The sequence below is a fragment of the Drosophila grimshawi genome, unplaced genomic scaffold, assembly GCF_018153295.1.
Source record: "Drosophila grimshawi isolate 15287-2541.00 unplaced genomic scaffold, ASM1815329v1 contig_44, whole genome shotgun sequence".
Lineage (NCBI taxonomy): Eukaryota > Metazoa > Arthropoda > Insecta > Diptera > Drosophilidae > Drosophila > Drosophila grimshawi.
In genome coordinates this window covers 12,911,398-12,924,654 of record NW_025063240.1, presented here as the reverse complement: position 1 = coordinate 12,924,654, position 13,257 = coordinate 12,911,398, and the positions used below count along the sequence as shown (strand labels likewise).

The 13,257-nt window shown below is 43.8% G+C and overlaps 3 protein-coding genes across 4 annotated transcripts; 2 read left to right on the top strand and 1 right to left on the bottom strand.

Annotated features, from left to right (window-relative positions):
- Window positions 1-60: 60 nt before the first annotated feature.
- Window positions 61-3,307, top strand: LOC6558560 (patj homolog). Its single transcript, XM_001984358.2, has 2 exons — window positions 61-1,921; window positions 1,989-3,307. Exons 1-2 carry the CDS (start codon window positions 389-391, stop codon window positions 3,045-3,047), a joined length of 2,592 nt encoding a protein of 863 aa, XP_001984394.1. The 5' UTR covers window positions 61-388; the 3' UTR covers window positions 3,048-3,307.
- Window positions 3,234-3,827, bottom strand: LOC6557627 (protein JTB). Its single transcript, XM_001984359.3, has one exon. It carries the CDS (start codon window positions 3,825-3,827, stop codon window positions 3,363-3,365), a length of 465 nt encoding a protein of 154 aa, XP_001984395.1. The 3' UTR covers window positions 3,234-3,362.
- A 316-nt stretch (window positions 3,828-4,143) lies between these two features.
- LOC6557651 (putative uncharacterized protein DDB_G0268364) lies at window positions 4,144-7,914 on the top strand. 2 transcript variants are annotated; one of them, XM_032742867.2, is made up of 4 exons: window positions 4,144-4,420; window positions 4,771-4,905; window positions 6,544-7,191; window positions 7,403-7,914. In XM_032742867.2, the coding sequence occupies exons 1-4, from the start codon at window positions 4,303-4,305 to the stop codon at window positions 7,804-7,806; spliced, it is 1,305 nt and encodes a 434-aa protein (XP_032598758.1). In that variant the 5' UTR covers window positions 4,144-4,302; the 3' UTR covers window positions 7,807-7,914. The 2 variants fall into 2 exon arrangements, with proteins under 2 accessions (XP_032598758.1, XP_001984396.1); XM_001984360.3 differs by lacking the exons at window positions 6,544-7,191; window positions 7,403-7,914 and adding exons at window positions 5,168-5,836; window positions 5,908-6,461 and having other exon boundaries at window positions 4,146-4,420.
- Window positions 7,915-13,257: the final 5,343 nt, after the last annotated feature.

Genomic DNA, 13,257 nt, shown 5'->3' with positions numbered 1-13,257 from the left:
ATTGCTTAATTGTATATCGATATATCGATATGTGTTCATTGCTACGGACAGGTAAAGCACAGCATAATTAAAAACTAGCAAGAAAAACAACAAAGAATAATGATTTTGTGCAACACAAATTAAATATATATTTAATTACAGCAAATGCAATTGTGTTCAATCTCAATCAAAACTAAATCCGTAAAGCTGTATCCAACAATCAGCTCACATACAGAGAAAGCTACATAATTCAATTACAGGGACAAACAGACAAGCTGACAACTGTGCAATACGCCCCCCACTCACCACTCAACAGTCGATTCTGACCCGGAAATACGAGCGATACGCTTAAGTGCCTTCTGTGGAGGCTACTGCACCCACCAAGCCAGCAAGTTGAACAGCGTTGAAAATGCATTTGAGTGCGGATCTGTCAAGTGCGTTGCAGCAAATCGAGGCCGTGAAGAAGGGCATCGATGAGTCGGAGGATGTCAAGCTGCAAATGCAAACGGCGGACAGTTTGAATACGATACTGGGCATATTAACGGATCCGGTCTTTCGCACAATTGCCCATGTGCAGGAGTCGCTCTATGAGCTGGGCATCCAGCTCGGCCAACATCCGTCCATGCTGCCTAATGACTTTGACATCGATGTTTCTGGGAATCTAGTGCTTAGCCTCAATGGTGGCGATGTTATGTATGATTCGTCGGCTCCGCCCAGTCCCGACAAGTCTACGTCCACGGGTGAGGTGGAGCCGCGTCCACAGAGCCAGAACTCCAAGTCAGCTGCCGCCGATTTATATGCAACGGATTACGCTCAAATCCAGGCCATTGAGCTGGTCAACGATGGCACTGGTTTGGGCTTTGGCATTATTGGGGCACGCAACTCGGGCGTCATTGTGAAGACCATCTTGCAGGGTGGCGTGGCGGATCGTGATGGACGACTGCGTTCCGGCGATCACATTTTGCAGATCGGCGATGTTAATCTGCACGAGATGGTGTCCGAGCAGGTGGCCGCAGTCCTCAGGCAATCGGGCACGCATGTCCGGCTCGTCGTGGTGCGACCCATCGAGCAGAGTATGCCGACGCCACAATATGCCCTGGAGCCGGGCAGTGCTGTGGTGCCCACGCGCGTTCTCGTTGATCCTGCCGAGCTAGAACGCTATCTCATCTCCACCGGCTATCCGGAGATCTTTGGCGAGAGCTCAACTGCATCGACGCCACAAACGACGACGGAGGATGATCGTTTCATTTATCGCGGCGAGACTTCGCTGCTCATCGATCCCAGCATTGATTTGGAGGAGCTACTGGCACTGCCTGAGACCGAGAAGCTTCAGGTGGAGCTCAAGAAGGATGCCAACGGACTGGGCATCACCATCGCCGGCTATGTCTGCGAGAAGGAGGAACTCTCGGGCATTTTTGTGAAGAGCGTTTCGCCTGGTTCCGCTGCGGATTTGAGTGGACGGATTCGTGTCAACGATCGCATTATCGAAGTCGATGGCCAGTCGCTGCAAGGCTACTCCAATCATCAGGCTGTCGAGCTGCTCAAGAAGTCTGGCCAGGTGGTCAATCTGCGTCTCGAGCGCTACTTGCGCGGACCCAAATATGAGCAGCTGCAGCAGGCGATTGCCGCCAATGCCAACGAGAAGCCGCCCACCAGCACACCAGGCACTCCATCGCGCGCACCCCTTCCCACGCCCCCGGCGTCAACGTCAGCGGCAAGCACTTCGACTGCCACGACCACCAGGGAACTGGAGCTGGATGAAACACTGCCTGCACCGGAACCTTTTATGATGACAACACCACCGTCGAGCTCCTTGGCAACGACAACAACGCTGAGCAGCTTTGGCGCCGGGAAACAACTGGTTGCGGTCAGGGATTCGCTCGAAGGAACACCCACGATCATACCCACAGATGTGGTAATGCAGCTGGCCGATAAACAAGAGGTATGTAATTCCTTTTATTCCAGTTGATCCCATCACGCATCATGCAGCATTCAAAATTCCATTACAGGCGAAGAATGCCGGTTTGATTACACGCCACAAGTACTACACAGATCCGGATCTGAGTGAGGAGATCGAGTTGGAGATTGTGCGCAAGTGGCAAAAGATTGTTGGCGCCGACATGGAGGTGATTGTGGCCCAGATCAAGAAGTTCGCCGTCGGCGGTTTGGGCATCTCGCTCGAGGGCACCGTCGATGTGGAGGGCGGACGCGAAGTGCGTCCACATCACTATATACGCTCCATTCTACCGGATGGCCCCGTTGGCGTCAATGGTGTTCTTCGCTCGGGCGATGAGCTTCTCGAGGTGAACGGGGAACGTTTGCTGGGCATGAATCATTTAGAAGTGGTGGCCATATTAAAGGAGCTGCCACTAGATGTGCGCATGGTGTGCGGACGCAGCAAGGTCACCTCACTGCTGCCCTTCTCCGACGATACGCTCAAGAAGCTGAGCAGCAACAACTTTGAGAATCTACTGCCGGCCACCGATCGACTGGTGAAGGCCAAATCCGATGGCAGCTTGGCCACAGCCGGTTCGGTCGCCGATGCCGATTCGGTGGCCGTTGCGGCCAATTCGTTCAATAAACTGAAATCTCGCTCACTGGAGCCGCTCACCGGACTGGCCATGTGGTCGTCGCAGCCCCAGATCATTGAGCTGCTGAAGGGTGATCGAGGCCTGGGCTTCTCCATACTCGACTATCAGGATCCGTTGGACTCGAACGATACGCTAATTGTAATACGCTCCTTGGTGCCCGGTGGCGTTGCCCAACTGGATGGCAGGCTGATACCCGGCGATCGTCTGCTTTTTGTCAACTCAATCAATTTAGAGAACGCTTCGCTGGATCAGGCGGTGCAGGCGTTGAAGGGTGCACCCAAGGGTGTAGTTCGCATTGGTGTTGCCAAGCCGCTGCCCATGACGGATAATTCGCTGAAGGCGTGCAGCAATACGAGCACCACCAGCGAGGACACCCTCGATGCCCAGCAATCACCTCCAGCGCTGCCCACCACCGCAGCTCCACCGACCGCGGCCAAAGGCGCTGAGCCCGATTTGATACCCGACTGGCGCAATTAACCGTCGAAATATATTTCTGTTATTATATTTACATAAGGATTGGCATGCAAATAGTTTGTTATCCGTTTCTATTTTCATTTTTTTTTTGTAGAAGCACCACAATGTGTTGACCAGTCTTGTCTTCATTCCGGACAGCTGCATTCCCAATATACGCAATATTTTACATTCCTCCCCTTCCCCCTAGTATTAGTGTGTATGTGAATTTAATGTACTTAAAGCTAAATAAATTATGCAAAATCGTTTACAATTAATAATGTAAATTTGAGTATCCTTCGAAGGGGGAATCTCCTGTTGTTGCTCTTTCACCTGATACTGCTATTGCACCCGATTCAGCTGACGTTCGATGCGTTGATAGTTTCGCCGGGACAAGAAGCGATCTCTGGCATAGCTGACCAAATAGCTGAATACCCCAATCAGAAATGCAATCGCTTCGAATTTGATGAAATTTCGCTGATCGATGAGGGCGACGCGATCACAACTTTTGGTCACAATCTCGCCACTCTTGCAGCGCAGCACCTCCTTGAAGTGAGTGTGTATACAGACGCCCAGACTGCGACTGACTATGTCGAACTCGGAGCAGGGATGACACTCCTGGACCACTGTATACGTCTCATGTTTCCAGCACGTCGCATTGTTCTCAATCACAAACTGTTGGCTCCGATGACGCGCCGAGCCGCCCTCGGCTGCGTAGCGAGATTCGATTATGAGCACCAGAATGGTCAACAGGGTAAGGGCGGCCAGTCCCAAGACCATGTGGTGCCTTTGGCAGTTCTCAAGCATATCTTTGTTTTTTTTTTGGAACAGTGAATGAAATCGCTTTGAAAGTGAAATTTGTTTTTTTTTATTTCACAGCTGATTTATTTAGGGCTGCACTCAATTAGTCATTACCTCCATACTCACCTAAGCAATAACATAGCGATAACATTTTAAAGGTAAGTTGTCTACTAATAAATAAATACATACATATTTATGTTTTTATTAAATAAGGCATATGACAAACAAATGCAACCAATTGTTAAAAATAAATAAACACCAAAATTTTCGGAATCGATGTATGCTGCTATTGCGGTGTGCGCACAAAGCATCGATACCACACTAATCGATAACCATCGATTGATCTGTGCTGTTTACGAAGAAGTAAAACATGCAAATGGCAAGGAAGGGACAGAGACCAAAACAATTACGAAGATAGCCGCAAAGCGAAACGTGGAAAATTTATGAAAAACTGTGAAAATTGTGTGGTGGCGCGTTGAAAATGGTGCTAAGATCGGGAATTATAATTCCTTTTCAATTTCGCGATACTAAGAAGCTGCTGATGATTGGCGTGCCCGAAGAGAATCGGAATCTGAACATATGGGACTTGAAGAATGTTGGTAAGCCTCTTTGCAAACGAACCAGGGGCGGGCGTAGGGTTGAGCGCAGGTGCGGGCGCAGGGGCAGGCACAGGGGCGCTATTGCGCACGCTGCTGCTGCTGCTTCTGCTACTGCTGCTGTTGTCGATTTTGGGGCCTGGCCGCCCCAGGCACAGTCAAAGGCAAAGGCCCAGGGCAGGTCGTTAAACTTGACTGCCATTAATATGTGTGTATCGAGAGCAACACCCGATATTTTGTATATGCCTATGCATGAAAGCATATAAAATACATCAAATCTGTATTTGAACATTGGAACTGAGTGAATTTGTGTGTGCTTTTTTCTTTTTGCATACGTTTTCTTCCGTTTGCAGTTCGCGCCGCATTTGGGATCTATAATTTTGAGTTTCGCAACAAAAAGATTGGCTTCAACATACCCGATGAGCTGCTGCTGCATTATTTGGCTCAACGTCACGACCTCACAAATTTCGTTATAGAAATCAGTCAAGGTAAATAGCAAAACCTACGCAAATAAGTTTAGATCGCGTTTTAGTTTTCACTAGCGTTTAAGCCATTTAACACAACTTGGACCAAAGCATGCATATACTTAAATATGTATGCCGATAAACCTTTATATATGTATACATGCAGTATATGTATATATATTGATCTGTGTATATAGACGCGGCAACCGTAAACAGTGCTTTGCTTGTAAGTCTCTGCGAATTGCATTTGTAATAAAATCCACATTGAAAATGCTCCCTCTTGCAGCCCTAGACGATGGCCATGCCAAGGAGCTGCTCTCCTACGAGCCATCCTGCTCGATGGCTGCCCTCAAGCAGCAGCAACAGCAGCAACAGCAACAACAGCAGCAACAGCAGCAGCAGCTGCAACATCAACACAATCATCCACATCCGCATCAGCATCAACACCATGTACCACTGCCGCAGCGTTCGAATGAGAGTGCAAGCCATGCCCACGACTATGTGGCTGGTGCGTCAGCGTTATCCGGCTCACAGCCTAATTCACCGGCTCTGGGAGTTTGCAATGAGCCAGGCGATTCGCCGCTGGATCATGCCAACAACTCCAATTCGGATCATGCGGACGCAGCGCAAAAGCTGCGACTCACTCAAACCTATGCGGAGCGAACGCCCGAATCGCTAACACAGTCCATAGATCCCATGGACATAATACCCAAAGCAGAGTCTGAATCCGAAGCGGAGCGGGCGGCGCGTGCGGCACGCTATCAAGCTCGCGCCCAGCAGCAACAGCAACAAGAGCAGCAGAACCAACAGCAACAACAACAACAACAGGCACTGCAGCATGCGCTGCCCACCCAGCAATTCTTCGCAAATTACACGCACAGTCTGCCGACGATGACAGCTCCAAATACGTCACAACAGTCCCCTTATACGCCCGGACTAATGAGTCGATTTAGAAGTAAGTCGCAAGTGAGAAGAAAGTGGAAGGAAATCTTGGATTCAAAAATGGTTGTCTTGTTTTACTTGCAGAACGCGGCGAGCGCATGTCCAAGGACCAAAAGGAGTTGTATGTCAAGTTTTTCGAGGACAATCCCTGCATGCTGTCGAATCATCGCCGCCACGATGGACTCACCGAGCCGCTGTGGGCTAAGCTGGCGCATATGCTAAATAGTGTGCCGCAGGGCGCTGTCAAGAATGTTGAGGATTGGAAGCAGACGTTCGATGCGTGGCGCTATCGCATATTCATGTATACGCGCTACAACTCCAAGCTGAGCATGTCGGAGACGAGCGATCCCAAGAACTTTAAGCCACTGACGGCCACCGATCAGAAGGCCTACGCTATGTGGACCAGTCACAAACACATTGCGCCGCCGGACTACGATAAAATGGATATGTTTGTGCCGCTGGATGAGAGCACAACGGCAACCAATAGCTACGACTACTGAGCATCGAAACGGCAATTCGGAACCAGTGCAAAATGTTAATGATAATCAAAACGATGTTGATGATGATGATGATGATGATGTGTACTTTAACTAATGCTAAGCGCTAAATACATTATGTTTAAGCAAACAGAAATCGAACATAATCTACTTTTCCATCGAACTTTAGATTTAAGATCTTTATTTTAATACTTTTATCTAATTCTTGTTTTACTGTTTTCAGTGTACGATGGTGCCTTGGAGAGCTATGTGGGGCATCCGCATTGTCGCTGCGGTGCCCAGAAGATACTAAACGAGTCACCTACGCCGGATGAGCCCACCAATTTGTGCCAGAGCAGCAGTGTTATAGATGCAGCGCCCTCCTCAGCCACAGTGATGACGCTGCCCAACTGCGATGACGATGAACAGGAGAGCATGAAGTATCGCATCGATAAGGCCAGCAGTGGAGCTGCATCTGTGGAACTGGCCATGCCCGCCTACGATCCGTGCACGCCCAAAATGGACTATGATACGCAGGATGAGCTGCCGGATTCGCCGCATTCGCAGCATCATCAGCAGCAACAGCAGTTGCAACAACAGGCGCCGCCACCGTCGTTGCCTTTGCCACCGCCACCGACACATCATCCGCACCACCATCAGCATGAGGAGGAGCAGCAGCAGCTGCTGCAGGAGCGCATACAGCATGAGTTCATGCTGCAGCAGCAACAGCAGCATCAGCATTTACAGCAACAACAACATCTGGCGCTGCTGCAGCAACAGGAGCAACAGCAGCAGCAGCAACAACAACAACAGCAGCAACAACAACAGCAGCAGCAACAGCAGCAAGTAGTTAACATGGCCATTGCCACAACGGGCACAAATAATATTCGACGTAAGTTCAAAATCGTCAATTCACGAAAAAGTAAAAAAAAGTAAAATAGTAATATATTAAAATAATTCATATTAATGGTTATAATGTATGAAAAATCCAAAGAAGATATCTCCAACCCCAGACTGAGTAGCTTCTACTTGTGCACTCTTCTCTAGATTATTCTTATCAATATTTCACAAATTAAATGCATTTCTTGAACTTGTATTTGCAGAACGCAAGGAGCGTATGTCGAAGCGTCAAAAGGAGCTCTACGTTCATTTTCTGCAGCAGCATCAGTTCATTAATGATCATAGACGCAATGATCCCGTGCTGGATCCCTACTGGCTGAAGCTGGCGAATCTTCTGAATGCTGTGCCGCAGGGTGCTGTGAAGCATGTGACCGAATGGAAGCAGACATTTGACAATTGGCGCTATCGCATCTTTCTGTATGCGCGCTACAACTCCAAGCTGCAGGATGAGGAGGCACAGAATCCGCGTAACTTTAAGCCGCTCACACGCACCGACAAACAGGCGTACATTATGTGGATACGCAATCCGGATACGGCGCCGCCGGATCTAGATAAAATGCGCAATGTGTTCTGTAATCTGGAGGAGAGTACAACGCATCAGGACTAAAAGCCAGCCTTAATCGGGCCGGCTAAACTGAAGGCGCTCTCGCAAATTGCCATTTTAATAGTTCTTAAGCGATGGTTTTCGATATATATTATTTTTGTTTCACGTTAACTCTGTGTATTTTATATAGCTGGAAATGCATTTTCCTTCTTTTCTTCTTTGTTATGCTATTATATATAAATTTTAATTGAAAACATCAAAAGCGATCCTAATCATTGAGTGAGACACGTGAGCTTATAATGTGTAATGTAGTTGATCTTTGATTGAAGATGAGATAACTGTCCGGAAAACAAAATCTAAGCTAAGCTTAAATGCAATTTCCACTTTCTAACTGCTTTCAAGAATGCAGTTAATATAAAAAGCAAGGTCTTGGCAGGATTTTACCTTGAACTTAGAGTGTTACACTGCAAATGGATTATCTAAAATTTATAGTTGACAAACTCCTTTCGATTTCATAAGATAGAATTGCTTGCTTGTTGAAGTAAAACAAATGTAGGTGCATATGTACTTCCCTATCTGGAAATATATGAATTGAGATCTAGACACCTACGCTGCCGCCACACCGTGTACAACTTCTTATGCGTTGATTAATTTGCTGCCTGCGGCAGACAGCATCCAATCTGTGGGTACTTGTCGCACGAGAGTTGCGATATTACCAGTTTCGCTCTTGCTGCTGTTCGAAACTAATCCGGTGATCATTAATTAGCTGTTCAATCAAATCCGATACGCTCGATGCTGTCGACTGTCGACTTTCGGCGCTACACAGAGAACTCTGTGGCTTATCGGTCTAGTCCGACATTTACATAAATACGCACATGATCATCATACATCATCTTAAGTGCTTATATAAAAATTACATACAAATGTCATCTTTTATAATGCCAGGCTTATTCTTTTTTTTGGTCTTCGACAGACAAGACAAGAAATTTATTTAATGCAATTCGCAATTTATTTAATCCAGATTGTACGTAAGAAATTGCATTTAATTGTGCGCAGAAAGGTTAAGTGCAGCAAACAATCGACAAATCGTGGTTAGAAGTAATAGAAATGTGTTACATAAATTAATAACTTAAATGAGCGTATTACAATTTTAACAAAGATATTGCAAAATGACTCGTAAACTGCTCAGCTGTCCAAGAGACCGTCAGTACGTCCGTCCGTCTATCTGTCTCTTATCTCAGCCAATTGCCATTACTAATAAAGATAAATGAATGTGCGCTCATTAAAAAATGTTCCAAAGGCATTGAGTTGGGTTATTGGCTTGCATATTGATTTGCGGTATTCGTTCTCTACTCTCCCATCGACTTAGATCTGGTTGTAGCTGTGAAAATAACGGTCATGTCTATCCATTGCATATATGCAGCACTCAGTCATGCGTTCAAGATCAATAATATTTTCAGTGTACTCGTACTATTAGCATACGACCGAACAACTCTCTATTTGTAGGCCGTGCGAGTTGACAACCTCAACACCGGGTGGCAGTGTATTTATAAATTATGACAACTTGGTTAAAACAATGCTAAATGTGAGGACTAGTAGCACTCAAATGCCTCATGCATAAAACATGATGTGTAACTCTATATGGAGCACAAAGTACTTGGAAATGTTTAATGATCTGGTGTTCGAATACATTAGCATCTTATTTTCAAAGGACAGACTTTTAGGCGATCGCAGACCCAATGGCAACAGTATATTATGTCTCGGTATATTTATGTTATCTATTAATAGCAAAATTTATTAGATTTCATAAATTTATGGAGTTTAATACGTTTAATCACATTCGAAGCAAGGTATCTGATGCATATTGAATATCTGTGTGATTCACTGGCAAACATTTGGCAAGCCTTGCCCAATCTTAAAATTGTTGATAATATCATAAATTTGTACGCCTGTCACTTTCGACAGTTTACAAAAATTACCATCAGATTATTTCGCCTCAAAAATTCTCCCACACTCTCTAAAAAATATTGAAAAAATAGAAATAAAATAAGAAAATAAACTGCTGTAAGCAGTAGTTGCCACTTGTACGGTCCACAAAATCATCAGATCAATCATAAGCACATTCGAGTAACAACAACAACATTAATGACAAAAAAAAAGCAAAACTGTAAAATAACGATAAAAAGACCATAAATGCGATAGAGATCTTTTGTAAGACCAGTTTTGTCCAAGACCGAGCACAGCCATAAAATCAACTTGTCAAGCCAAAGCGTTTTTAGCAGACATTTCTGTTGATTTACTATTGGTACAAATACATAATTGCAAAAACTTGTGTATGCTAATCGGTCGTCCGCTTGATTGATATGGCTTTTTAATTATATTTACATTTTTTAATAATGGCCTCTTAAGTGCCCTGAACCTGAACTACATATACAAGATACATTATATGTATGTCTCCACGCCCACAAAGTGCGCAACGAATCGTTTCCAAAATGATTTCAGCCATTTGAATGAGGAAATCAGATTTGAACATCAATCTCACGATGCTCATAAGAATAATAACATTATTTATATTCTTTTGCAACCTCATACAATTTAATGGTGAATAATTTACCAAAATATACAAATTACCAATTGAATTTCGGATTGCTGGCAGATTATGTGATTTTTACGACTCTTAAAATGTTTGATGATATCATTAGTTACTTTTAAGGTCCGAAAAGACGTTGACAAGCTTGCCGCAAAGGGCAACTGGTAGAAATTTAAATACGTTAACCTTCGTTTAATGCGTATATTTCATTTTTCAATGTCGCTCACGTAATGCAAATGAGGCTGAAACGTAGGCCTTTTTTTGCCAACCTGAAAACGTTTGGTGTTCAAAAGAGATCAGAGCATCACGTGTCGCACACTTAATTTAAATTTTAAAATATACGCAAACGGAGCAATAACTTGATATCCTACCGCGCACGCATATAACCAACATTAACATAACGCATTTGGATTTTGATTGCAGTTCTCTTTATAATGCAATAAAAAATCAATGTTCTGGTTAAATAATACAATATGTAAAAATAATTACAATTGATGTGCTCACACGTCGACAAGCTTCATTTAATGTAAATGAGACAACGGCAAGGAACATGTCGAAAATCGCCAGCAATATATCCAGCCGGAAGCTGCCCTAGCAACATTTTAGCTGCAACAGCAGAAGCAGGCGGCGGTAGGCAGTCAGGCAGGCAGGCAGTCAGACAGGGAGTCAGGCACATGTATGAAAAACCCGCTCTGGCAACAATGAAAAATCAAAACAAAAACAAAATCAAAAACACTGCCGAACTGGCTGTCGGCAAATGGCTCGTGCTTGTTCGTCTCGGCAACTCAGCTGATGAACAGCGTCGCAGTCGGGAGACCCAAGACCTGAGACTTTATGCTGATGCTACCACATTTGCTGCTTTCAGTGTGGCCCGTGTCGCCAATGTGTTTTGTCACGCTTTAAGTGCTGCCCTCGGTAAACACAATTACAAGTAACAAAAAAACAAAAAAAAAAAAACCTCAAAAACACTCAGCAAGCAGCAGTTACAACAAAACAAACAACGTATGTGCAGTGTCAACTGATGATGCAAATTGTAAATTGCAAAAAGCAAAGAAATCGAAAAATTTAAATAAAAACCAATTAAGTTGCATGAAATGGTGTTAATTATGACAAACAGACAGACCCACAAACATGCAGAAAAACACTGTGTTCTACGCTTTCAAGCAACAAGCAACCAGCCCATAAAAATTCCTTGCACAAGGCATATAACAAAAGACTTAGGCAACAAACTTGCGTGTGCCAATGCACCATCGCCTGTAGGCAGGCAACAGCACCAGCCCAAGCAAAAAAAAAAATAAATAAATAAAAGACAAGCACTCAACTGCTGTCAGAGCCGTGTTAAATTTATGCAAATAAATCAAAGCCAGATAGAGCCTGAAAAGGAGGCGTTGTTGTCGCTGTCGCTGTTGCTGTGACTCTTGTTGCACGCACAAAACATTTGACTAGCAAAAATGTTGTTAGGAAATAAAGAAAAAAATTATCAAATAATAATTTAAAAATCGCCTCGAACGTTGGCTAGCTGCAATTTTTAAGGCCGCATAAATCAAAAGTCGTCAATGTGTGTGTGTGTTTCTTATTTTTTTCTTCGGAGAGCGACAACCAAAAATGAAGGGAAATTCGGCACAATAATTGAAACTAAAACAACATAAACCTTATATTATGTGAAGTTAAAAACAGATTTTTAATAGCAACAACATTGAAATGAGCTTTTAAAGGCCTTTTTGGGTGCATAAGTAGGCACTTACTTATAGTGTAGTTATGCTGTTATTATGCCGGAAACTCTTGTAGATAATTGCGTGCACTTAGTTATGAATGCAAAAAAAAAAGCCAAAAAAAATATTTAGAGGTAGATTATATATTTTTTTCAAATAAGTGAATTGAGAATGAAAAGTTAGTGTTTGTCAAGTGGGCTAAGAAGTAACACGAAAAAGGAATCAATCGTACAAGAACTAGAATGCAAATCTAATACATTTCTAGTTTTAATTAGTACTAGTTCTAGTTTTTTGCAAGCTGTGCAGCTAATCTAAGCTGAAAACAAGTTACACAATAATAAAAAGAAAAAACATTAACTCATCTCAAACAAACTAGTTTCTCAAATATGTAAATAAAACAAAACTTAATGGAATTAAGTTCTCGTTACCATTGCACCTAAGTCACGTATCAAAATATAAACTTTATTGAGCCATAATAAAATTGAGTCAGGGATGTTTCTCAGTCGCATCGAACGCCCGCTCTATAAAATTCGCATGCGATATATTGGTCAAACAGGCAGGTTTCCGACATAGTCACGTTTGAGCTGCAACCATGACATGGCCGGTACAACACACACACATGGTCAGCACACAATCATTCTTCTGTTTTTTTTGGTTTTTTAAAGACTCTTTGATATTTACGAGACAGAGACAAACACGGAGACCGGCCACTTAAAATTTAAAATGCGTGGCATGTGTTCACTTTTGGCTGAATTTGCGACACTGAAAGACCAACAAAAAATTGTTAACCACAACCAATTTAAAATTACTCGCACTTTTAAATTTAAAGCAACCTCAAACGGAAAAAAATTGTCATTTAAATTGTTATTTACGCATACGCGACAGACGTTGTCGTTGACGCCGACGTTGACGTCGACAGCGAGGCGACAGAGCAGAGCAAAAAGTTTGACTAGGTCAGTTTGAAAGCATTTTATTAAAACGAGTTGTGAGTTTATTATCAGTTGTCATTTTAACGGAGATCTATTTGCATGAGTGTTTGCAATTGAGACTGCAAGTTGTCAGCGTCACCAATCCAATGCAAACAAACAATCGGAACAATCTCATCGCAACGACATTCACTGTGCCAGTAGGGTCCAGTCTGAAAAGCTGATTGCATAATGAGCGTACAGTTCATTTGATATTGCTTCAAATCTGATTTGATATTGTCGCATT

Coding starts and splice junctions, on each gene's coding strand:
- LOC6557651 (XM_001984360.3), top strand. CDS start 4,303: ATGGTGCTAAGATCGGGAATTATAATTCCTTTTCAATTTCGCGATACT. Junction 4,421..4,770: donor ATGGGACTTGAAGAATGTTG/GTAAGCCTCTTT, acceptor TTCCGTTTGCAG/TTCGCGCCGCATTTGGGATC. Junction 5,837..5,907: donor ACTAATGAGTCGATTTAGAA/GTAAGTCGCAAG, acceptor TTTTACTTGCAG/AACGCGGCGAGCGCATGTCC.
- LOC6557627 (XM_001984359.3), bottom strand. CDS start 3,827: ATGCTTGAGAACTGCCAAAGGCACCACATGGTCTTGGGACTGGCCGCC.
- LOC6558560 (XM_001984358.2), top strand. CDS start 389: ATGCATTTGAGTGCGGATCTGTCAAGTGCGTTGCAGCAAATCGAGGCC. Junction 1,922..1,988: donor AGCTGGCCGATAAACAAGAG/GTATGTAATTCC, acceptor ATTCCATTACAG/GCGAAGAATGCCGGTTTGAT.